This window comes from Echeneis naucrates, chromosome 3 (genome assembly GCF_900963305.1).
Source record: "Echeneis naucrates chromosome 3, fEcheNa1.1, whole genome shotgun sequence".
In the NCBI taxonomy this organism is placed as follows: Eukaryota; Metazoa; Chordata; class Actinopteri; order Carangiformes; family Echeneidae; genus Echeneis; species Echeneis naucrates.
Genome location: NC_042513.1, coordinates 10,005,831 through 10,032,468, shown reverse-complemented (window position 1 = coordinate 10,032,468; position 26,638 = coordinate 10,005,831). Strand labels below are relative to the sequence as shown.

At 40.0% G+C, this 26,638-nt stretch overlaps 1 protein-coding gene across 1 annotated transcript in view; it reads right to left on the bottom strand.

Annotated features, from left to right (window-relative positions):
* Positions 1–3,312: 3,312 nt before the first annotated feature.
* Positions 3,313–26,638, bottom strand: part of rasa3 (RAS p21 protein activator 3) — a 32,634-nt gene continuing 9,308 nt past the window's right edge. Inside the window, exons 2-24 of the mRNA XM_029497875.1 lie at positions 22,853–22,970; positions 21,773–21,876; positions 20,881–20,975; positions 17,798–17,874; positions 13,930–14,010; positions 13,758–13,830; positions 11,961–12,034; positions 11,731–11,835; positions 11,029–11,185; positions 10,790–10,938; positions 10,188–10,302; positions 9,989–10,063; positions 9,779–9,902; positions 9,079–9,185; positions 8,384–8,461; positions 8,167–8,244; positions 7,983–8,056; positions 5,318–5,424; positions 4,506–4,588; positions 4,186–4,394; positions 3,993–4,096; positions 3,699–3,882; positions 3,313–3,493 (exon numbers count right to left, since the gene is read on the bottom strand). Of these exons, the coding sequence (XP_029353735.1) occupies positions 3,418–3,493; positions 3,699–3,882; positions 3,993–4,096; positions 4,186–4,394; positions 4,506–4,588; positions 5,318–5,424; positions 7,983–8,056; positions 8,167–8,244; positions 8,384–8,461; positions 9,079–9,185; positions 9,779–9,902; positions 9,989–10,063; positions 10,188–10,302; positions 10,790–10,938; positions 11,029–11,185; positions 11,731–11,835; positions 11,961–12,034; positions 13,758–13,830; positions 13,930–14,010; positions 17,798–17,874; positions 20,881–20,975; positions 21,773–21,876; positions 22,853–22,970 (2,447 nt within the window). The 3' untranslated portion in view covers positions 3,313–3,417. The remainder of the gene's footprint in view (positions 3,494–3,698; positions 3,883–3,992; positions 4,097–4,185; positions 4,395–4,505; positions 4,589–5,317; positions 5,425–7,982; positions 8,057–8,166; positions 8,245–8,383; positions 8,462–9,078; positions 9,186–9,778; positions 9,903–9,988; positions 10,064–10,187; positions 10,303–10,789; positions 10,939–11,028; positions 11,186–11,730; positions 11,836–11,960; positions 12,035–13,757; positions 13,831–13,929; positions 14,011–17,797; positions 17,875–20,880; positions 20,976–21,772; positions 21,877–22,852; positions 22,971–26,638) is intronic.

Sequence of the window (26,638 nt, the reverse complement as noted above, 5' to 3'; positions counted from 1 at the left end):
AGATGTTATTAGGCCACACAAGCATGTAGCTTGACATCATTTCAAAAGCATTTGTTTGAACTGGATTGCAGAGCTTTTTACCGCAAATCTTTGGCTTTTCATGGAAGGAAAAGTAACGTGGAAGAAAGAGCAATTATGTTCCATTGAGATGTCGCAGCAGAGGAATGTGCACGTGCATGTATGTGTGAAAGAAGTCTAGTATAGTTTAGAGACAATTATTTTAACACATGACACGGACACCACATTTGCATTAATATTGGTCTCATTTAGTTATTCAGGGAAAAAAGACATCACATATTCACCATTCATTCAACCGTTTTCTGTACACAAATAACAGGCTTATTTTAATACTTTTAAAATATTTGTACAAAATACACTGTTCTCCCTTTATATGTTTATCTGAAGAGGCGTTTCACTGTTAAAGGTCAGCAGATGTGCATTGTTAATTTGTGATAATTTGATGGGCATATTGAAGGGCTGTTAATATTATTGCATGCTGAAACACAATTATTGCATAAGTCATTCCTGTGTGGGCTTCAGTTTGGAGGAGTTCCCATTACTGTGACTTCCATTTCCCCAAAAACTCAGCTGGCGTTTCTGATAATAAATATGATTACCAAGTTAGGGATGAGACACAAAACTGTCTGGTGGTTTATAATTCAGTCAGAGTCTCCTTTGTCTTTGCCAAAAAAAGGGAAAAAAGAGTTAGTAACTGGTGGAAACAAAAACTCACCAGGTTGAGGCAATGCTGATCTCTTAATTTTTCGTCCATGTTATTACCGTGGCACGGTAAAATGCTTGGGGAGAATGTATTGGAAAAGGTTTTCATTAAAAAGGATCAGTGGTTCTATACAACAAGAGATACATTATAGTAGATCAGAGTAGAATAACAGTGTTTCCATAGTCCTCAGTAAAATAAAAGGCTAAGATTTTTCTTTTCCAAGTGCGACGCTGCCTTCCCTGACCTGTAACACTGGGTTCAATTGGCAATACAGCCCATGATATCAGTCACTCATGCGCACACTGATACAAACACACACACACACACACACACACACACACACACACAAATCAGCGGTTCAATTCAGACACACAAGAAATCCGTATGACAAGACAAAGATAGAAAACACTCAAAATGTTGCCAACTGTCCTTATAGTTTGTAGATCAACATATTCAAAGAAAAAAAAATGTCATCTGAATATTTGCGGTCTGTATTTCAAGCAGTTATAGTTTTTGAGATATGTAAAAAAAAACAAAAAACAAACCAACAAACAAAACCCCACACAATGTTATTTTTTTGTTTGCTTTTCAAAAACAATTTTAGAAAAAAAAAAAAAAAAAAAAAAGATGACTGGCACTGTTTGGGATCCTGTGACCACCAGAATGACCACTAGGATGCCCATGAGGCTACATAACCAGGTACTTAGTTTTGGAAAATACAAAATTCATGTGTGGTTCGTAGCCATCTGTGCACACAGTGATGACTGTGGAAGCTCCCACTGCTGTGGCTACAACTACACTTTACATGCACATTTTTGGCAAGAGTGAGTGCTGATGACTATGAATACCGAATACCACTTGCCTTTGGAAAGTGAAGAACAACACAACACAATTGGTGAATGACAACAAATCCTGTACCTTCAACAGATTCTGACCAGCAAGATTCACAGCAGACAGTTTTTCAGAGGAATGCATATAAATAGATTTTAGACTACAAGACAGATGGGGCGGGGGCATAAGTCGCTAAACAGAACTACATTTTTAGGCAGCCAACCCAGCAACACAATCAGTAACACACTATCCATTTCACAATCATAAGTTGAGATAAGACTGGTTAAAACATTAGTAAATGGATTAATTAGAAACAAACCTAGAAGCATCATCGTCAGTGACCTCACAGGTTTCTGCATTGTGATAGTTGAAGGGATAGTTTGGCTTTAATTGCATTTTCCACTGACACAGAGAGAAACCACGCCTCTATCTATACTTCGCACAGTTTGAAGGCAAAATGAAAGGTGGTCTCAGCTGATTGTATGTACTGTATGTCTGGCATCACCTTTGGAAGGTCACTTTTGACTATATCCTCAGCAATAATTCAAAAATGGAGCTTATTCTTGACAATTTCAATAAAAACTGAACATGATTAATCTGTTTGTGTTGTGTGTAGGAGTTCATAGGGGGACCTAACTCTAAGGTGTGGTTATCTTTTCAAGTATCCAGTGTATTCTTGCTTAGTTTAAACTAAAGCTGCAACTTGCCATCTATAAATGCAGCCAGTATAAACATGTTTAACATGCCTCCGAAAAGCAAATATATATTCAAAGGACATAGCCGTGGGTTTACCTGATTAAATTTAAACTCAGTGTAAGCAGAAAAAAAAAAAACAAAACAGAAAAGCCAAACTATTCCTTTACTCAGGTGCTGTATACATGGCGGGATTTATAAATGCACAACAACCAAGACTTAAAAAATTGACCCTCTACATCTGTGTGTTGATGATAAGGAAAAATTCTCTGTGGAGAGAGTTACAATAACCAACATCAAGCTGCTCTAGGGTATGTTCGATCCGGACGATCCCTTCTTGTGTGCCCTCGATCTTCACAGCCTTCCTGAGGAGGTTGGGGGAAAAACTAAAAATAGGTACAAAGTCCCTCAAAGGGAGCTGGGTGAGGGGGAGTTACAGTCCTTGTTTCCTTCAAGAGTTTGGTGTGTCAGATGTGAAATACAAAAGATGATTTCAACAATGTTTAAAATATCCAAATGCAAATCAAAAGCAAACAAACAAAAACGTTTTTCTTGAAAATGCGCTTGTTCATCCGAAGATTTGGAGATGATTAAAGTGCGTGTTGGTCACTGTCAAAATGTCCAGTGAAAACATTTGTTCTCTCATCACATCACATCACAGAAGGGAGACCCTCATATGGTGTGGTAATCTTCATCATACGTATCCGTATCCTTCCCTCCATAACTGTTCCTCTATTTCCATTCTTGCTGATATGAGGTCTGATTCTCCAAATTCAGAGTGATGCACTTTGACACTACTGCAAAAAAAAAAACAAAAAAAAAAACATCTGCACAGCTCATTCAGTCTGGCAGTGAGCTTAAAAACTCTTATTTTCTAACAACTGATCAGGATATCAGGTGATACTTTCCAGGAGCTGCTTTCCAAACCCGCATCATTTGCTTCCAGAAACGTCATAACAAAAGAGAAATATTCCTTCAAGCATTAGAAACAAAGTGATCTCGCCATATGATGTCACCTTTACCTTGTTCTAAAGGAAAATAAAGATTTAAAACCCAGTGCAAGGCCAGGAGCATAATTAAGATGCTTCTTTTTAGTTTTTTTTTTTTTTTTTTGCAGTATAGAAAAATATGCTGGTTCTGGGCATCATAAGAACAGTGTACTGGGGCCATGGCTAGATAGAGTAGGTGGAGCTCTCGGACTGCTGGCGGATGTAGCACTGAAAACTCTTGTCTCCAATCGGATGCTCCCTGTGGAAACAAGGGCAAAGATGGTGTTCGTCAAAAGTACAACATATGGCAACTGCTGGTTGCTCAGTGTTGAACTAGATGTTTCATGTAGAGAGCTGACATTATTCTCACAGTTCTCAGTCTCTATTGCACTCTAACTCTATATACAATAACTGTGGTTAACGTAACCTGAGCTGCAAGCGTAAATAAACACCAAACCACATACTGGCTGCCTATCTTTGTCTTCTTGAACTTGTCCCGTTTGTACTTGGTGTGCTGCTGCTCCAACGTCTGCACAGCTGAAACAATCTGCTTCAGGGTTTTGTAGGTCTCCTGGGGGTCATCAATGACAAAGCTGGAGTACTCTTCCTGTTCAGGCCCATCATACACAGACTTACTGCCACAGGCCTCTGCAGGGGAAAGCAGGCAGCAGTGAGAGATGGAAGAAAAGGTGAAAATGATCTTACAAGACAAACATGGGAAATATGCAATCATGCACGTGCCAGCCCACAAACCCAACCTTGCATCTTGATCAGTTTGGTCATGTATGTGCTGAACAGGGAATAAATCCTCTCAGTCTCTCTGTCTCCATCCACGTCCAGCTGAATGTTTGCTGGGAGGCCTCTGTAGACAGGGGGCATACAGCAAACTGAGGCTAAGTGGAAACTAAGGAAATCAATCTGATGCCGAATCGTTGTTGTAGGTTCACGTACCCGGTGCAGGGTGTACACCCTGGGGCTGTGTCTGCTGAGAGCTTGCAACAGAGCCAGTGGCCGTTGAGGTAGGCTGATGGATGGTATGTGCTTAGGCGTTTGCGGTTGCACTGGCTGACTTTGGTCAAGATGTCGATCCAGTCGCGCGCCTCAACACAGTTGTTGGCCTGGATGTAGAGCGCCCGCTCTGGCTGGATAACCTGGAACATCTGGAGGAAGCCAAAAGGGACATAGGTACATAGGGACATACATGTAGGGGAGACTTGTGGCAAACGTTCAAAGCACAAGACTCCATGAGGTCTGGTTTTTGAGGCCCTTACATTTTTCATCTTGAAAGACTCCTCCTCCAGCCTCTCCACAGCCAGGATGTTTTCTATGGGAATGCTGCAAAGGGCTCCCTCACCTGGACACAAAAGGAAACACACCAGGCTGGCATCAGAAATGACAAAGTAAAAGGTGGAATGACTTCTTGCAATGAATGTAACTTTTTTTCCCCCATTAAACTCTGGGGAAAAAAAATTAATAAAAATGTGATCATTACCTTGCAAGTATCCTTCTAAGTCTTTTTTTTTTTTTTTTTTGACCAAGCGAAATTATAATGTGGAAATTACATCTGTTTTTAAATTCCCCACATGCATGTGCAGTTTCAACTCACATGCAACATCTCTGCCCCTTCAATGCCTCCCCTTGAAACCTCTGGCATACATTCTTTACCCCAATCTGCAGAGCATTCTCTTCGTTATCCTGTACAGTGTTGTACTGTCAGGAAATGCTGAGTCGAATGGCATTTTATTGCCAATTAAAGTTCACACAAAAATATTTTCCCATGACATTTCTGGTGTTGTTGTTGCTGAGTTTAGTTTTTTTTTTTTTACTATAACTGCAATACTGAAATTTATTTCAGGGTATTGCAGCTCGTTTTGCGCATTGTGGTGTTGGAAAAATGTATTGCCTGTTCAGCAATTTAATCTTCACCATATGTGTTGGATGTAGTTTGCAGGATAAATGTACATTCAGCAGATTCCCTCCCGCGTGCTGAGTCTTAAAGAAAACGCACACGCGATGACATCAACAGATGCAGGAACAATGCACTGGAAAAAGGACAGAGCGAAGAAACTTTTCTGTTCATTACCTTTCGTTTTGTGATAGGTAAACTCGTGGTTGGTGAGGCGAAACCATCTCTTTTTGAAGTTCTTTATTCCAAACCGGTTTCTCCCTTGTGCTCTCTTAATCATAAATCTGAAGAGAAACAGGCAAGAGTAACACCACTGAAAACCAGAGTATGATTTATACATGTCTCTTTGTGTGATATGTAAACGCATAAGAGTATAAATTCCATACTTTAGCTTATGGAGTCATTAGCAACGTATCGTTCCAGTTACATACTTAACTGAGTTCATCACTGCCGTACCTGTGTTCAGTACAGCACTCATAGACTTCAAGGTATATGAGTCAAAAAGTAGGTGGGTCAGCAGAGTAAAGGTGCCAAAGGAGTTTGTGCATATTTTACCCCATTAGATAGAGTTCTGTTAACACCTTATGAGTTGTAGAAACCTGAAACTTCGGATGGTTAATCTATCACGCTACACATTTTTTGTCCTTATTTTTAGATTTGCACCAAGGCCTTACTATCATGTCACTTGGTAATACTGTCATATGTGTCAGTGTGTTAATTGATAGTCTGACCAATGTGAATGTTGGCAATTCCTTTTTTAATTAAAACAAGTTGATCCCAGGTAATCAGTGAATTGACTGCTGAAATATAGTCAGTAAGAATTTTGATCACAGATTAATAATGTTTCATTATTTTTTTAAGCAAAGATGCCAAAAAAAATGTTCCGATACTGATTGTCTGATTCACTGATTTATTCCCTGCTCTTTACTATCGTAAACTGAATATTTTTAGGATGTACACTGCTAGTCGGTCAATGTGTTTTAATTCTGGACCTTATAAACGTCAGATCGGCAGGTGTCACTATTTTGTGGCCAATCAACTGGCTGATGCAGGAAATAATCAGTAGATTAACTGATGAGCAAAATTAATTATTAACTTACTTTACTGTTTTTTTTTGTTTGTTTTTTTTTTTTGCAGCAACGCAAGAGCTCACTACTGAGCAACATTTTAACAAAAATAAATAAATAAATAAATAAATAATAAATATATATATATATATATATATAAACACATGCACCAATCCATTATGATGGATCAAAGATATAATTTGACATATCCAGGGTTTTTTCACACTGTAATGAAATGAAGGGTACGAATCACTGCCTGCAACTTTTGACAGTGGTATGAGGTAAAACGTGAAAGTACCAACATGGTCCTTTAAAGGAGACTAACCATCAGGGTGATGTCGTTTTTTTTGGAGATTGAGGGTCACAGAATACATGGAACATCAGGTACCAGGGTAAAAAGGACAAATGTTACTACTCTCCCGCTGGAAGGCTTGTTCCTTTCTCATGTTACAGAGCCAAGAAAACGCTGGTCCCCTCCATCTGCCGTAATGCCTACAGCTCTGCTGGTAACACTAATGAGTATCGTAGTGATACAGTCGCAGCCTGCACAAAGGGTATTAAGGCTCAGGATGCATCAAGGAATGAAACCTCAGAGATGTTTGTACGGTAACCAACCCCTGCAGTCACTGTCACACCAAGCATGTCTGGTATGGTGTGGAGGGCAAAGGGCTTTCAGCACTATTGATGTCTTCTAGGTAAGCAGGCTTAAATGTTAACACTTTACTTTATACCATTACTGTCTCTCCATGCATCAGTCTAAAGCCATGTAAATACAAAAGAGAGAGGTGAAAATCCATACCACAGTATCAGACACTGTAACAGGCACTCAATAGGTTGCTTATGTAAAAAGCAGATATAAAGTAAAGTGCAGCAGCATCTATAGTAGCGCATGATGGTGGGAGAAAAAATGGCTAGCTTGGTTTGGAGCGGGTTACGGTGCACACAAAGGGGGTCACAAGGGCAAAGCCTTTATATAGAGAAGCTCTTACCTGCCCTTCGTGCCTTTTGACCCCTTCCCATCAACCCTCTTTATAGTGAGTTTTACACTCCTACGCCCGGTAGCAGAAACAAAAGAAGGTGGGGATGTTTGATGAGTGAGACACTGGCACAACTACTGTCATCTGGGAACTCTCTTCCCTTTAACAGCCTCAGTAGAAATGTCATTAGCAGCCTGTGTGCTGTCAGAAAGGCCTCAGCTTACAGCCTCAGGTGTGACTTAAATGAAACTGTTCACTGTGGAAATTAGCTGGACCACGAGGGCCGATGCAGATGCGCCCCTGAAGTCCACCATACACCTCTTTGCTTTATGGAGAAGAGTTAAGATGAGAAGATTGATACCACTCTGATTAGCTTATCTTCGCATACAGACTGGGAATGGACGCTCAATATTGAATCTTATTTTAAATAACAGTACGTAGCATGAGGTGGACAGCCGCTCACTGACATCTTGTGTCTATTGGATGTACAGACATGAACAGGATCAAACTTCTTATATAAGGTGAAAATGAATATTTCCCTAACTGTTCTCTGAAGCTGAGCCTTAATAGTCAACTCAGCTGTCTGGTCTAAAGCTAAAAAACAAAAGCCAATACAACCAGAGAGAAGAAAATCTAAGCTGCATAATTAACAGTAAAAAAGATGATTGGAAATTGTCACAGGACACAAGACAGCCTTACAATAACTACAAAACTTATACACACACACAAACACGTTTTATTTGGCATGCTTGTTTCCCATAGCATCACTTTAAACATCACATTAGGTCGTTCCCTTACCCCTCTTTTAGCATGATTGGTGTTTCAATACTCTTCTGGTCCCATTTGCCAGACGTGGATATCAGGTCCAGGAACTAGAGAGGGACACATAGATTTCATTATCCAATAATATGCATTATACAGCTCTGATTTACAGATAATGACGTGAATTGAATAGAACAAGGAAAAGAAGCAAAACACTCACGTTCTTCACAGCATCTGCGTATTTCTGCTCATTGAAGTATTCATAAAAAGCAGCCATGTATGACTCCTTGAAATTGGCCTTGAGAGGAATAAAAGCATGGAAAGGAGAGATCAGCATGTTGTCATTTAATTTAACTGTTTGGATAGAATTTTAAATGAAGCGTAGTTTAATTACAGGAATGAAAATAGAAAAATTCACTTAGAGCAGACAAACGTACAGATTTTGACTTTGCGAGACTTCCCAGGGTCTGGATCGTCTTTGAGATGAGGGTCAGGGTTCGTGAGGTGGCAGGATCCTAGGACACAAATAGGCAGGTAAAACTAAATAACACAAATCTTGAGAGATCAACTATTCCACTGATCTTCATCATAAAAACTAAAAACATTTTACTAAACATATAAGATAAAGTTTTATACCAACAAAAAAAACAATAAAATATGAAAATGAAACATCAAAAATTTTCCTAAGAAAAATGCTGAGAAAGATCATGTTGTATAATCAAACACTAATGTGTTCAGGCAAATGTTATACTTTAAAAGTTTAAAAGTTTAAACAAAATGTGTGCAAACTTTGTGTTTGCAGTTCTAAGTGCTAATGGCTTCTGGAATCAAACCAAACTGTCTCGTATTTGTTTTACATGCAGGCAATGCCTGATAGAATTAGCTCAGAATATCCATGAAAGACGTCATGTGCAGGTGTTATGCTTGCCATCTTTCTGTTTTGACAAAAATTTGGAAATGAGGGTGTTACAACCAGCTCTCAGCTCTCATCCCCCACTGTTCACTTTTCTTCAAATCGTAAATCGCTCATGAAACACAGTTCCTGAATCTGGATGAATTTGACACCATCAATGATATAGATTGATTTTTTTTTTCTTATGTTGCTGTTGTTTGGTTTTGCTGTAAAACTCACTGGGTGGTGTGGCCGGAGGTGGAACAAGTTGGGTGAGAGGATGGCTGGAGCAAAGAAACGCAGGAAGATGAAGCTGCTCACTGCTGTGTATCGGACATCTTGGTCAACTAAAGAGCCGAAAACAGAGATACCTGCTTTAATTTCACCTAAGATCTTACATACACAGGCAGTGAACATGCTGAAGTGTATTTTTTTCATACCCTTCTATGTATTGGAAGTTGCACAAAACTTTCTTTGGATAAATAGGAGGATTATTTGTTTTGTTGTTTGTGTATGTATCATCAGGATATGCATGTTCTGTAAAAATTAGGTTGTATTTTAATCCCTGGTGAAATGGGCCATGTTTAGGGAATGACACAAAAAATAAAAACGAAATAACTGTTTATCATCCAGCGTCAACAGTAATAACAGCTTTCTCCTCCTGACTGAAATGCCTGGTGATGGCCAAGAGGGGGCAGTACAGTATACAATACCAGGGGCAAATATTCCATACAAAGCACATCACCATAAAACGTGTGTGGGAGGCTTAAGTGGTTTCTGTTTTGACACAAATAACTGAGCATAAAAAAGCCACTCTGTGATCCAGTGTCCTTGAGCGTCTTGCACATCCTGTTCTTTATTGTCTATTTCCTGTTTCTTATTAGCAGCTTTCTTTCCTTGTTTCTTCCATCCTTTGTAATTCGCTCGGGAGGCCAGTTACCTTGGAAACGGGTGGCAGCAGACTCTCTCAGAGAGAAGAAGATATCACACATGACGGTGGGACAGCGAACACCAGAGGTGGTGATAACGTTGAAAATACGGTCTACATACTGGCGAAGGTTTTCCTGGGGAGGGGGAGGTAGGCCAAAGGTGTCAAGTAACACTGAGAGCAGCCACACACAAACACAGAAACATAAACTTGTCTTCTTACCCTGTTCGTGTCCAGGTTCTCCGACTCTTTGAGTTTGACTGGGTCGATTTCACAGGGTTTGTGTTCTGCACAGATCTGAAGAAGATTTTCACAAGATGTAAACAGTATTTTTCAAAATAGAAAAAAAATTGAATCCACGAAATTGAGAAATTGGAGGAAAAAAAAACAAAAACGGCACGAGACTATTCAAGTGTCATACCTCATCTATGATGGGCTTGAGTGTGACTTGCAGGTAGTGCATTCCTGCTAGCTTCATGGTCTCATCAATGCACTTAGAAGTCAAGGAGTTTCCCCGAAAAATCGTGTTAGGATCTCTGCAAAACAAGGCAGCAGGTGTTTATGAATACAAAATAAAACTACGACTTATGTTTGAAATTGAGACACAAAAGACTGAAAAAAAAATCAATAAACGGCATGACGTTTAATGTCCAAGGTAAATAATATTACTGTGTTGGCCACTGTCAGATCAAAATGCTAACTCGATGATGTTTGCATACTGCCTGATGACCTATTTTCTACAGGCATACATCTGCAGCTAAGTCCAAATGCAAACTAAACCACATTCACCTGACTTAGGTTGAACAAATGGGCATTTTTCATTACTAAGTATTGCTTAAATATGGAAAATCACATTATAAGCTTGAATCTTTCTTTGCTGTGGTGAATAAAATTATTCATCCATACAATAGGAGAATTGAATGAATTCTTAGGCAAGGCTGTAAAACTAAATCCAGGCAAGTTTTAGTTGTCCAGCTGTTTTGTGGCGTTATTCAAAGGGAAAAGGTGAGACAACACACTCACTGTGTGCGGTTGACTTCTGCATGAGCGATGGCGCTGATGAAAGGCACGATGCTGCCGTAGTGCAGAAAGAGACGCACAAGGGGAATGGCAGCTTCTTGCTTCTCTCGGCACACCTCCCCGAGGATATGAGCAGTGGACGCTGACACGGGCTGAACAAAGGACGAGGAGCAGAGAAGCAGAATTCAAACAGTGACGATGAAGCAGGTCACAGTGTTGCAGCCTACATAAATATGCTTTACCTCCACGTTAGAGGAGTATAGCAGTAGATCTCTGAGGGGAGTGTAATGTTCGGAGGGGAAGACGTGGTCCTCGGTGTAAACAATGTTTAAACGTAGAGAGCCAAGCTCTTCTACTTTCACCGACTTCCCCCCATTCTCCCGAGGCTGGAGAAAGTACCTGAACAAGAAAAATAATTAATTACAATTAAAAGCCAGGGATGGAAAATTCCAGTTAGAGTAAAGTGTTAGTAGAAAAAACGTTGTCAAAGTCATCCGTTGTCACTGAGGTATCTGATCTGATTTGTAATTGATCTATTTGTAACAAATTTGCATATAGCCCGGGTAATTTTGTCACATGGTGTCTCAGATTGAAACCAAGTAAGTATGTTTTTTCATATGGAAGAATCAAAAGTGCTATAAAAAAGTGCAAATAGTCAAAAGAGTTCAAAGGGCAAAAGTCACTATGGGCCCCTCCAGAAGAACAGAAAATAAATGAAAGTGAAAACACAACCACACGCTGATTCTTTTGAGAGATGTCACAGCAGTAAATCAGGAGCAACGAGTTGCATGAGCTCAAAACTATTTTCAATTTAAACAAAAGTGACTAGCTATCCATCCATCCATCTTCATCTGCTTATCCGGGGTCAGGTGGCGACTTAAGTCCAGCACATAAGAAAATGCAGTTATCCACAGAGAGGGACGCGTCAGTCATATTCCTCTCACCATGCATCATGGACCCCGGCCTGACCCAGGACTCGCAGAGGAACCCGAACACCTCCCAGGAACTCATCTCCAAACTTCAGGTTGCTGGCGTTCCACAGATCCACCCTGAAAACAATCACAAAAATAAAAAAACCCACAAGGAAACAGGCCAGACTTTAGAACAGCCTGAAATGACTCGAACTTCAGATCTTGGTACAGTCTTACAAGTCCCAAAGCAGCTAACGGCTCACCTCAGTGCCAGCTTGTCAACATCCTCTTCTTCAACATCAAACTGCCGCTTGGTGTAACTTAACGGCCGTGTCACCTGGAAATGATGAGATGGAGTCAACATTCAGCATGTATCAGTCACTATTTCACCCCGATCACCAGGATCTATCACATCCAGGAAATGGGCTTTTTGATATCCGACCAGATTAAGTCGACAGAGCATTAAATATTCCTTACATTTGTTGTTATTTTTCTGACATTAGTTGTTTCGTTCTTAACTAGGCTGAAATGAACCTTGACCCAAATAAAACTTGGGGAGTAGCGAAGCATCAAAATGCGGCTGGCTCTGTGAATATTTCGAACAACAGGAAAATAGAATTAGAGCCACTCCAGAAGGACAACTACTTGATGTGAATGATAAATGTGCTGTGTTTGCATGTGGATGTGAAACTCTGTGCAAGAAAGTGAGGGGTGGGGGCTGCAGGCAGAAAACACCAAAGGGTATGCCCAGCCCCGCTCATGTGATGGTCGAAAATAAATGAGACGATCTTGTTGGGCAGAAATCAATGGGCCGGATTGTTTGGTGGTTTGTCCGAATCAATCATACTCTTGTCCTGCTATGCTCTGGAGGCCAGAGGGAGGAGCCAAACAAAAATGTCAGAGCAATGCTGCTGGTGAGTGAGCGCTAATGAGGGCAGCGTCAAAGGGATGTTGTGTATGTGTGTGTGAAAAATTATCAGTAAAAATTATAGTATTCGTTAGAAATTGTATTTATTCGTTTCATCTTGAACTTTTCGTCATGAACTTCAACAGTAAGAGTATGATGAGGGAGTTTGTGATTTGGTTTATTTGGTATAAATATTAACTAATTGAATCAGTTCAGAACAGCACGGCCACACAACATTGTATGTTCTCCCCGTGTCTGTGTGGGTTTCCTCCCACCGTCCAAAGACATCATGTTTGGGTTAACTGGTGACTCTAAACTGTCTGTAGGTCTGAGTGTGAGTGTGAGTGGTTGTTGGTCTCTGTCTGTCTCTGTGTGTTGGCCCTGTGATGGACTGGTGACCTGTCCAGGGTGACCCCGCCCCTCACCCAGTGTGAGCTGGGATCAGCTCCGGCACCCCCCGCAACCCAGAAATGCATAAGCGGTAGAAGATGAGTGAATGTATCAATCAGTCTGTGATGTGATGGTTAGAAGGTAAGCTCAATAAAAAACACACACAATAATATGATATTGTTTCCAGTTGTCTGAATATGCTGATAAGCTGATTTTTACCACATTATATTTTTATAGCTATTTTGATATAATATTTCAAAACCTCTTGGAAACAGGGTTTGTAATCTCAAAGTCACAGCATGAAAGTGCTGTAGCCTTTCATACAGTGCAGGCCAAAAGTTTGGACTTTCCTATTTATTTGAATCAGAAGGTGTGTCCAAACTTTTGTAGTCATGACTTTCCACATTTTTGTGTGTACTTCTGGTCTGCAGTAGTTTCCCCTTAGGTCGGGTTAAGAGAAAATTTCACGCTACAAAAATGTTTTTTGACAATGCACAGTGAAGTCAAAAAGAAATGTCTGACCTAATTTGGTGTGGCGTTTCCTGAAACAAAATACCAAAATCCTGTGGGACTCCAAAAGACATGACAGCAGCAGATGCCATGCTTTTTAATGAGGCGCTCAACAATTACACATACAGCTGGCTGTACTTTGCATTTATGAACCCTCATTAACTCCGCAGTTATAGCTGATAATGAAACACACCCTTATCTGTACAAGCAGGTTAGCGTTAAATCAAATAGATGAAGAGCAGGAAACCTTTACCTCAAAGTAAAAAACCTCCTCAAATTGTGGATTGTTGGTTTTTCTCTTCACCTTGGTCTTTTTGGCATCTGACCTGTGCAGGCAGGAAGACAGAGAGCGATAAAGCTGCATGTTTATCCAAAGGTAAACACGACACAACTAAGTTGTGGATGTTGACTGCTCAAATCCTGACCTTGACGGTCCTAATAAGGAGACAGCTGCATAAGGATCACATTGGCCATTGACGATCGGAAGACCTTGGCACTCCAGCACGCTGTGGAAAAACATTAATGAATAAGTACTTCTGTTTAAGCACAGACGTGCCCACAGACACACACACACACACACACGTACCACATTGTCTTAATTGTAATGCACCATTAGCTTTATGTGGTATCCTCTTTGCCCTGTCATCAGGTTGCCAGGGAAAACAATTTAGGCCAATACAGTATAAACAATTGCTGCACAAAGTTGGGGATAAAGAGCAGCACATAAAACAAGTGCAGGCAAAAAGAGCTCTGAAAGCAAAACACCGGGAGCTGCACAGAACAATCTGAACATCCTCCCAGAGGACGCTATAAGCTCTGCTAAGCCTTGTAAAATCACTGATTCAACCATCTAATATGAAGGGTCACAAGTACAAGGAGGCCCACTGAGAAGTGACACCAGTCCTTCTCTTCTGCAAAGCTTTTACCCTCGTCGTCCCACAAAGATTGTTAGTCTCTTTGATCTTATCAATGGACCAATTCAGCATAAACCCAGATTCAACTATTCCCAGTAAAAGTAGATCTATTGAGTCTGCAAAGTCCACATCAAATGACACATATTAGAATCTCACAGCTTACAAGAGAGATTATATAAATAAAATAAGAATAATTAAAGCTTTGACATTAAATAATTATTGTTCGATTATATTATAATTGTAGAATGATTTCAGCTTTGTTTCTGAGAAATCATGTTTTACTTGTAATTTTGGGTATGGCAGGCTCATTGATGGGTCTCAATATTACAATATCCATGAGTCAAGCTAGCTGCCAACCCTTAAAAACAAACAAAAAACCTAATAAATAAAAGTTCATTTCTTGAAGCTCTACATTGCCTTTTCTTTAGCTTCCCCCTTCTGTTGGCAGCTCGTGTGATTTGATTTGGAGAATCATAGTTAACATCACAACAGAGTTCTTAATCTGATGGAAGAGGAACTCCTATAAGAGTTCATGCTGAACTCAGAAAGGATTCGTGCTGACCAAAGAATAAAATGGTCCCACCGTCACACTGTTTTTCTCTTTGGGAAAGCTTCGGACTTTTAGCTTCAGAGATTCTAAAAATAGCTCCTGCACTCTGGTCTGCAGTCATGATGCTGTGAATCTCCTGTGGAGACTTTTTTCTTCTTTGTGGTTAAAAAAAAAGAGAAAATACAATACAATTTAGAATTTATCAAAATTGTAATTACACTGAAGAAATCAGGTGTTTTTTCCTCAGAAAGGAATGTTGATCGTATCAGATAATCTTTTACTGAAAAGTTCTTTAACACATTGGAACATGGCCTATCTATCTATCTAACTCCGTTGTCCAGTGACATCATGTGCTAAGGGGATTAACATGCAAACAGGACAGGACACCCAGAGGGACGAATCACTTCCTGTGTGTCATGGTGATGCACCACTGGTCACACCGCATGATGAATTACACAGCAAATCACAGTTCTTCCCACAAATGAACTGAAACACATGCAACAGCTTGCACTATCCTGTTGAGACACACAAACACAAGCATGAGCGGACGCATGCACACACACACACACACAAGTTTCCTAATAAGGAATAAGGAGTGGGCTGAGTTAAGCATCACTAATGCCAGAGCGCTTCCTGTCCAATAAGCTTGTTTATATAACCCCTGTTTGGCTTAGTATCCAGTCCTCTCCCTGTGCTTCATGCCAGACAGTGGTGGTGTGAAGCAGACTTATTTGTTTTAGCCCACATTATTCATCTCAGGTTAATGTGCTTTTTTATGCACCCATGTATCCAGTCAAAATCAATTTCACTCACATACGAGGAGAGAGAATCATAGTTACCGAAAGGCAAACGCACACACACAAGCATATTCTCACCATGGGTGTAATATTTTAAATAAGATAAATCTCATAAAGGAGAACAACATGTCATATTTTGTCACCTTCATGTTCTCAGATTTTATTCATTACATTGCACAAGCTGCTACATTTAAGAAATCAGAAATTTTACTCAAATGTCACATGAGTGACCAATAATCTGAAAATAAACTAAAGTTCTGGGAAAGAAGAAGTTCTGTAGTGTCTGTAGTCATCCTGTTAGAAGTTAGCAGCCCAAATCTGTTACTACAATTACACACCTGTAGGTGTTGTGGATAAGGAGGGCATGAGGTTTTGATGAAGAAGAAAAATGAGGCCATGTCTTCGTCCTACACTGTTGATCATCGGGAGTTTTCAGGATATATGGAGGAATTAGATAAAATAACAACTGAAGTTCTTTCTGGAGGCTGAGAGTATTAAATTGTTAAATTATTGGGTTAAATTAGGTTATTATTACTAATGCATTATGTGGAAGAAGTATTTGACATTGCACTGTCTAACACACTGTCTACTGTCTGAACTTAGTTGAGATGACAGTTTATTTTTGGCTGTATGAATTTCGTCTGAATGCCCGAGGACCCAAGTCATTTTAATAAAGTGAGTTCAAATGATGGACAGTGTGAGAGATTCTTTGGCTTTGTTTGTGAAGAAAGAGTTTTGGGTCTTTCTAAACCTAAACTTCTTTAAACTGATGACCAAAGCGTAGTTACATCTTAAATAATGATTTATATTCGAGACTCCAGCATATGTTTTTTATGTCACTTTTTTATAGAAAGCAGTACAACAGTACAACATTGTTGTCTGATAAAAACTGAAAGGGTAAAAGTCCCTCTGAAATGAGGAGAGCAGAAGTAAAAAGGCCAAGTTTAAATTTGGAGTAGTAATAAAATCCTTCTCTTCTGCTATCTTTTATTGTTTTCTGGATAATTTATGGAAATACTGTCAAACTCTCATGAGATGAAAGTGTTGTCCAAATGGATGGAAGGAAGAACAAACGTGTTTGAGCACATATGGTCAGTGAATGGTCAGTTGGTTTGATCCGTGGAGCTGCATGGACACAGTTCTTCTCTTTCTAGAGAAATGTGACTAAATGACCTGCTGCTCTGCTCTCTGAGCTCCTTACCAACAGCGTGTTACGGGAATGGAGCCGCGCCAAGCTAGTCATCAGATTTTCCTCACAGAGGAAGCGACGGAGGGCAAGCAAGCAAAACACACACATCACACAAATACAAATCTCATCTAACTAACACACACACTGCAACACACTCACACACATGCAGACTAACAATGCTATAAGAGCAGATTTATCTATTCATGACTTCCACATCCACAATATATTGATTCACACACAGTTCTTCAGTTGGCAGCAGTGAACTGACAACAAAGGTCAGGAAGGAAGCGCCTTCTGGCAAGAAAACCTGGAGATAAACAGGTTTCCAGACGATTAAAAAAAAAAAAAAGCTTTGCAAATGTTTGATGAGGAAAGTGCACACTCAACACCTTTGTTTGGCTACAAGGTTATACACAATGTCCATATGTGGGGAGAAAAAACAAATTAAAAACATCCCAACAGTGTTTTTCTGTTTACATTCTTTAGGATCTTTAAGACTGCTGCTTCAAGACTTATCATATGGACAAACTGGACTGCTACCAGATTCTACCAAAAATTATCCAGGAGAAAAGTTACAGTATATCTTGACTGGAGTACTGATGACTTACGCCAGTTAGATCTCTAGAAAACTGGGAATAGCTGTTTCAAATGTATAAAAACCAAGAAATGACACATTTCCACATTTTTTGCTCTTCGCATAAACTCTGCTTTCAATGCATATGAGTGAGATACATCAAATACAAACACAGCACATGGTAAGGTGAATATTTAATATAATGCACATGAAATATTGTACAACTGTGCATGTGTGTGTGTGTCTGTGTGCGCACGCACACTGCTCACCGTGTGGCTAGTTTATGGCTGATGACTCCACTGTCTGTGATGACTTCACTCAGACGCAGCTCCAGGTGCACTTTCCCCTATAGAACATACACACACACACACACACACACACACACACACATCTGATTTTATGCATCACATATTTTTCCAGTGGAGGGGTTGTCACGCAGCCAGGTGCCCAGTGACAGGCTGAATGATCACTATCCACTGAAACCATGTACCTCCAGTTAATTGATGAGTATGAGTTAAATGTGCAATCTCAATTGTAAACTATTCAAGCTGACTTCAGATTTGGCGACCACAATTAATTACACAGGTCTCAATTCGCATGTGTAACATGAAATCCTTTTTCACCAAACGAGAGGCACACATAGCTTTGATTGGAGGGTGCCGTGCCCAGCTCTGTAGCTCTACTGTACCACAGTGTGTTGTGGTACCTTGATCTATTTGTGAATGACACAATACAAAATTTCATCACCGCAAATTGATTTTCACTATTCCAAATGGATACGATCTTATTTTATTTTATTATTATTTTTGTTATTATTTTATTTATTATCTTCTTGACCCACTCCCTTTGATCTCTCTCGCAAACACATTGACAATGGACGTGTGTTATATTTAGTGTGTCATCAGGGGCACCTGGAAAAATCACCATCAACAGATCCACAAAGTTACCCTCTGTGATCTTGCTCCTGGTAAAATCCGCAAGCATGTCATTTGGAGTGCTCATCAGACCATGCTGTGCGTATGTGTGCGCGCGTGTGTGTGTGCATGTGCAAAATGTTCTCATTCATTCATTTTCTACCGCTCTTCCGTTTCTGGCTCGCATTTCAGCTCACAGCGAGGGCGGGGTTCACCCTGGACAGGTCACCAGTCCATCACAGGGCCAACACACAGAGACAGAGTTAACCCAAACATGATGTCTTTGGACGGTGGGAGGAAACCGGAGTAGCCGGAAGAAACCCACGCAGACACGAGGAGAACATGAAAACTCTGCACAGAAAGGCCCCAGAGCTAAACCCACAACTTTCTTAATGTAGGGCAACAGCACTAACCACTATGCCACCACACTGCCCACGACATGCTCTACCTTGATCAAATAAATAAAAAAATAAATAAATGCTAGGCCCCTGAAGATACAATCAAATACATGAAACACTGTGCTTAAATGTATCCAGAAGTGTATATTAACATCAAACATCTTATGTACTGTATATATTGTTTAATATTGGACATATTACAAACAACTGATGAGCCACTACTGCTATAAAAAAAGGAGCATCATATGAAAATATTCCTGTCATGCCAAAGTTATTTTCTCATTGAAGTGATTGGATTAATGACATAATGACAGTGTATTGGTGCAGCTGTCTAGAAAAGCTCCATTAATTAACAGCATCAGTATGCGAACTCACAGGCGTTGCTCTTTCTGGCCAATTCAAGCAGAGGGAACAAACACACGCACTTACACATGTGCGCACAGGTCAAACAATGCGTCCTCTATTGAAAAGAGAAGAGGGACACTCTATCTTCCTACTTCATTTGATTCTTCTCCCTCGCTTTTCTCTCTTTTCTGTCACTCTCTCACACATCCTTCCTCTCCCCAGCTCCTCGGATGAATGTGTCTCTGTTTCTGATCCCTGCTCCAGGGCTACACACACCCATCTGTCTGCAGATGTTACTGTTCACTGTTCACTGTGTCTCTCGCTCTGTGTGCATGTGTGTGTGTGTGTGTGTGTGTGTGTGTGTGTGTGTGTGTGTGTGTGTGTGTGTGTGTGCGTTCCTATCTGTGCATGCATGCATGTGGGTGAGTGAGAATGTTGAATAGTGAACAGTAAAACATGGCTTAAATGAGCGTGTAGAAGAAGTGCAAAAATTCACTTCCACAGAGGATTACAGAAATATTTCAAATATCAGATATGAAATCAATAATGTAACAAAGACAATACAGTATGCTCTGTTCCACAAATTGGGTCATATAGTCATATATATGCACAATTGCAGTCACTCTTCCCTTCTTTATTAAGTTCACTTTTAAATGTTTACATGAAATGGGCTGACTGTCCTTTATCTATTTCCACCGCACTGTCCAGTCATGACTGAAATCTTGTCCTTTCTTTCAGAGAAAGGCAAGGAAATTGATTTTCCATCAGTACTGACAAAACAGCTATAACCTGAATCTAAATAGGCATCTCATTCTCAGTAACTTCCACTATGTGAGAAGGTGTGCAGAATGAACGATCGACATTTGAAATTCTTCAGTCAAGACTACGGTGGCCGTGAGGGCTCAATGTAGGGCAACTCAAGAAAACGCGAGCAAAATAGAAACAAGTCCCGTTGTCAAATTGATGAAGATATTATCTTAATGTATTTGTGTGATTTCTAAGTTGTAGCAGTTCTCAGAGCAAATGTACAAGACTGCCTTCCAATATTCCCAAAGACAACAGGAAAGAACGTACTTCTGTAACACAGTATGATGTCTGTTAGTATTACTCTCAACCGTGAATCAAAGTTTGAGAACCCAGTACTTTCTTCATCAGGTTGACCCCCTCGAGTTGTGCATTCATGTCAAGTGAGAATGTGGTAAAAGTTGTGTACCCGCTCTTTTACTAGACACTGACAAACAAATGTGTGATGGGGGTGAATTCATGCGATATTATTGCGTACTCAGACAGACCCAGGCTGCAAGTGTTTCAGGTGCACACACGCTCTGTTTATTTGGCTTCTGCCCTGCTTCAAACATTGCTCATCACTCTTGTGCATCTGTGAATGCTGCATGGAAGATGTGGAATTGTCTCATGTCTCACATCAGTCAAATGAAGGCCTGCTTTTCACCACCACCGACGTAAATGCATTTGAGGGCTGGCTTTAAATGTTGTCTAAACAAGTCCAACCATACAAAGCAGCAGGTAATACCAGGTTTTGGAATGAAACAGACACATTTTGGAAGATGTGAAGCAGAAATATAAATGATCGTCATCTAGCCCTGAGAGTTTTATGGTTCTGTGGAGAGGATTAAGAGAGGATGCTTTGTTTTAAAAATGGTGTGTGTGTGCGCGTGTGTTTATCTCAGTACTGACCTGCACCTCTGAGTCAGCACTGACAGGTTGTAGCTGGAACCAGGTGTCTTTGCCGTGGTACTTCTGCAGGTCCTCTTTCTTCACCGCAACCTTGCCTACGCACACATCAACACACAACAAAGACAAAACGAGGCGAAAACAAAACTCAACAAAGTGTTCACTGAAGTGTCAAGTGCCAGGGCACAACAAATGCTCAACAAAAACTGAGACGCTCTCACATCTCCTGTTTTCTCATGTACTGAAAATCTAAACACCTGTTTCATCTGACTGTGAGTCGGGCACCTGCTGCAGAAGTGGTCACAAAGTGCATTTTCAGTGGCCTGAAAATGACCCTGTCATGTTAGTAGTGATACTAACAAACACTGATGCAAATCACACCCAGAAACTTTGTGGTCTCTTTCTTGCACTCACACATACACATACTCAAACCCACAAAAACACCATCAGCCATCAATATTCAACTGCCTTTGAGGTATTCAGTGTTATAAAATGCTATGTACTTATGCTTAATGTTGCATAAAGGCAATAAAATCCATATGCAGCTTTTAAAAGCTCACAAAACTAAATGTTTGGTTTATAAATCAAAGCATCTTCACATCTGATTGAGGTGGCATAATCTGGTTCAGTGATATAATCATATTTATCTGTCACCATAGCTAATTTGAATATTTTTGGATCTCCAATACCAATACTGTAATAGATTGAAATGTTTAGTTATTGTAGTCCATTTTCAGTGGTGCTGTACTTTCATTCAACAAAAAAGTCAAGTTAAGGCTGCTGAAGCTTTTTACTCTTTCCAAACTCTCACCAGAGATCAAAATGGTCTTGACTCATCTCTCAAGCAGTGTTAGGTCTGAAAAGTTTATAACAGACGGTGCTGCGGTTTACTCACCGATGCTGTAGTCCCTCCTGAACACATCCCTGTCAAAGATGTAAAAGGAGAGGTGTCTGAAGCTTCGTGGGATCTCACAGTAGAAGTCCTCCCCATAGAATGGACTGGAAGTTAGAGGAGACACAAGGAAACTGTGACTGAAATAACCGTTTGTACAACAAACACAAATGAATTTTGGGTTGGGGTGAAATCGGGAAATTTTGGTGTAAATCCTGTTGAAAAGCTAATCTGAAAGGTAATTTATTCATTATGACAGAAGTCATAATTACTAGATAAGATTTGTAATATTACTTTCTTTTAGGCAATGCAATGTACTTATGTCTTACAAATACATAGATGTAGGTTGTTGGATAGTGCAGATATGCTACTTAGCACCATTTGCATAAAGTGTCAGTAGTGAAAAGTATTGGGTTGTAAGATCTCCCAACTGTTCTTGTTTACTCACTGAATGACTGGTTAATCCATAAACTATTACCTCTGTGATATTTTTCAGTGTGGTCTGGCATGTCAGTAAAATAATCAGGGAGTTAACACTCACATCACAGATAAAAGAGTTTCATCATTCTCTCAACAAGTCAATTGACTTTCTCAATCAATCACTTGACAGACATTATATGAAAACCATGTGTATCTCCATCTTGCTATGGATTTGTTTGCTTGTTTGGCTACAACAGCAGGCCTGTTTGTAATTACTTGCTGGAAGATTTGGGAAGTTTCCCTTTAGGCTCTCAGAATTCGTCTAACTCAATAACGCAAATAATCGTCAAGACTAGCTTCATGTCCATAAACTCTAAAATGGCGATCCTAGCATTTGCTCAGAGCTGATCATCATGAATCTCAGGTAGCTTTGAGTAACTGGAGGCCTACAGGTCTCCATCTTTCCACATTATTCCCATACTTATGCACCTAGTCCATTGTTGCATTCCCTCTCTTGCTCCATTGTTTGCACTTTGCGTTGCCTAAACAAAAATATATTAAACAACACCATTTTTGAGTTTTGATTTCACATTGTATATACACACTGAGAGGATGAGAGAAGAGGGGAGATGTAGAAAAAGAGTGATGGGGCCTGCAGCGTACCAAAGGGACTTCTCCACAATCTTGGTCCTGAAGACCTCCTCTTGGTCCAAGTTGACAGTACAGTAACAGTCCCTCATCCTGTTTGGCCCAGGGTATGGAGGGATGTTTTTTGCTTCTCCTGCACAAAGAAGGAGGAGGAAAAGAAGAAAGAGAGCAAGAAAGCAGAGAATGATCAGCTATTATTTAGGAATGCTGTTTTAAGCAATAAGAATGTGTTTATTCATGTACACTGCTGCTAGTACTTACTTATGAACACGAACAGCAGGCTTTAAAAACCCCCAAAACATTATGTAAGTTCACACCTGTTTTAGCTTTTAATGTATGGGTGATCCAGCTGGCTGCATGACTCTTTGATACACCGTTTTATTGTCATTACATCACCTAATCCAACAGCAGGTATAATGAGCTTAACTCTGCCAGGATGACTACTTTTGTACTGGGCACACAAGGATCAAATTGTGCTCTCTGGAAATCCACAAAAAAACTCCCCACAAAAGCAATAATTTAACATTCAAAATGGAATGAAACAACTGCTGTTATGTGTATCCATGTGTATGTGTTTGTGGGTGTGTGTGTGTGTGTGTGTGCTGTCAAATCTGTGAATGAAGGAATCTGTGTTGACCATTTCCTCAATCATTCAGAAACTTAATCTGTGTGACACACAGCACTCCCTTTCTCAAGAATGCAGTCCAACCATCCGTGAGACACACACATACATACACAAAGCAGCAAAAGTGGTGCTCAAGTCCCATTGCCGAAATATATTCTTCTTTATGAAGCCTTAAGATCCATATTGGTCCATGTTGGTCGTAGCTCTGTTCCTTGTTCTGTTTCTCTTGTCCTCAGGGACACCCAGGGCCAGAGACTATAGTTGAGTTAACCCAATTTTGTCATTGTTGTCATGGTCCAATAATACTCAATTATCAATTATCTGCATGGAAAAGTGAGCCTGCCATTCAGCCAACTAACTCAGCTTTAGCAAATTTTGCATTTTTTTCTGACTTGTAATTTGCGACCTCTTTGGCTTGAAAGCATGAGTCAGTGGGTGGGTGCTGCTAGAAAAGTGACTCATTCTCATTATGTACGACAGTGGCTCACCACATTTTTAGTCCCAGCCTTATGCATTAAAATCTATATATATTCTTTGGGCTAGTCTTAGAGGCCTGAAGAGCTGAAGCGTCCTGTATTTCACAAGAAAATGAGCACTTGCCAGCTCAAATAAATTCTATTAATGCGAAAGACAACAACAGAGCCCTCCTTTTCTGACAATCCCTGCTCAGGATTTCCCAAGCACACAAGACCAGTTTAATTCTTTAAGAGGAAGAATTGTTGCATCAATGAATCATGTGCCTTCGGTGGAAGGAGGTTCGTAATCAAATTAGTCATGAAGTGTTCCCTAACATGGCATACACTTTTAAGATAAAAACCTGTGATTTATTCACACACTGCGCAACCACGAGACTAGACAGCGGAGGAAAATCCTGGAGGAAATGTCAGTATTTAAAGAATAGCTCTTTTCTTATTGACAGCAAATACCACAACTAGCAATAATTCGGTGCCTGTATATGGTCCCTTGACTAATGCATCCTTTACTACTGCTTGAGGCGTGTTTACTAAAACTACTATTCCCAGCTGTTTAGTGAAAATACAAAGCTGCTTTTAAAAATTCACGCATATCAGGAGGAGACAAGGGGCTCGGATGGGGGTATATGACGGCAGGAAAGTCAGACAAGATAAAGAGAAAGTCTACTGCACCAACTAGTTCATAAATTGTCCAGCTGAGTCAAAACTGTTAATAGTTGATCCGCAAAGATATAAAAAGCTGGCTGTTTGACAAGGAAGGGAGGCATGATAATCATCTAAATATGGAGATAACTGCTAGACCCATCCATAATGGTGCACTCAACTGTTGAAACAGTTGTGCAAAAAATGAAAAGCAAGAGGTTGAGAAAGACGTGTAAACCACATGCATTTTCTCACATCCTAACAACTGGCCAACCACAGTGTGAAGTGGATATGATCGTCCATTACAGATGGAGACAGTTATGGTAGGGCACAGCCAAGAGCATGTGAAAAGAGGCTTGACAAAACTATTCAGCTGTCCAAAAAGAACATCTGATAAAGCAAAAAGGCAGCTTGAAGCATGGTTTGTTATGAGTTTTCAAAAAAAAAAAAAAAGACTTATTTACAATAAAGAACTTTAAAAAAAAAACAAAAAACCCAAAGAAACAGACACCTGACTTATCACTTGAGCTCCTACACAACGTGCTGTTGTTGCTAGAAAGTCTTTGCAAAATACATTATTTCAAGCAGTGGTGATAAACAGGTAGTTACTAAAGTAAAGAAAAATCATATCTGTGCCTGTTGAAGTTTTTCCTTGCCACTGCCGCCAAGTGCTTGCTCATCGGGGATCTGTTGGGCCTCTTTAAATAATTTTATAAAGAGTTTGGTCTAGACCTGCTCTACATGTAAAGTGCCTTGATGTAACTTTGTTATGATTTGGTGCTATACAAATAAATCTGATTGGATTTGATTTGATTTGAAATGCATATAAATTCATTCTGAGACTAACAGAGGTGGTTAAATTCCCTTTGTGAGGGTTGTAATCCAGAAGTGTTATGACTCTGATTCAGGCTGATTCATACGTTATGAGGATCATTACACAATTCACAATACCAACATTCATTCACAAATCCAAACTATACTTGAGCTGAAAAACATGGCACACACTGCCAGAATAGTTTTTACAGACCGTGTTTTTGTGTGTGAGCAGCACAATTATGTAAGTCTCTTTTATCTTTCTCTTTATCCCTTTTCTTCCCACTATTATTAGATCTCTCTCCTGTCACCGCTTCGCTCTCATTTCTACTCCAACTTTTATTATATCTGCATCCTCTAATCCTCCTCATTCACCCCACACTCCTGAATCTGCTCCAATCTCCGGCTCTCATTCACGACCTGTGAGGTTGCTTGATTGGATTGAACCATTCAGGTCACCCTAGTTACCAAAACATCATGGGATTACCACCACTTTCTCAGCTCTGTGTGCGCATGTATGGTGGTGGTGGTGTTGGTGCAGGAAGGGGGTGGGGGAAGGACTCAATGAAGCAGCTTTCAGTTCAGGCTAATATGATATGAAAACCACTTATCTGCTTTGTGAAACTAGTCAGTGATTCTTTAGGTAATCCATCACAAAGAAAATTCAGTTGTCAACTTTTGTTGATATTCCGTGTAGAGGCACCAAAGGATTTGTATAGAGTATAGAGTCATATTTTGTTGAGATTTTAATAACCAAACTGACTATATTTGTGGCAAAACCCTTATGTTAAAGTTTTTAAGATCTATTATATCTATTTTTAAAAAGCTGTCGATGATGCAAAAAGCTCCAAAATTCACCTCATCCTATAAAGTATATGTAAGAATGTGACTGTATTAAAAATGTTTTGCTGCTAATATTTGAAAACACTTATCTAACCCTAACCCTTTAACGGCACGACGACTAAAAAACTAACTCTGATGGATAATTTAACTCCTGCCTCCCTTCTGCTCCCCCACAGCCCCAGCAGTGTGTGACACAGGCTGATGCTTCAGAAGAAATGTAGCCCGAATCTGTCAACAATCGAACAAAACAAATTGTCCGCTCTCACTTAGAAGATTTTATGTGCATTATGCAGTCTAGCACTACTCATCCATCTACTGTCAACAGCTAATGAGTGACGTTTGTCAGTGCATTAGCGCTTCTTGACTATATCTAGTCTATTATGTTGAATTATTACCAGTGAGAGC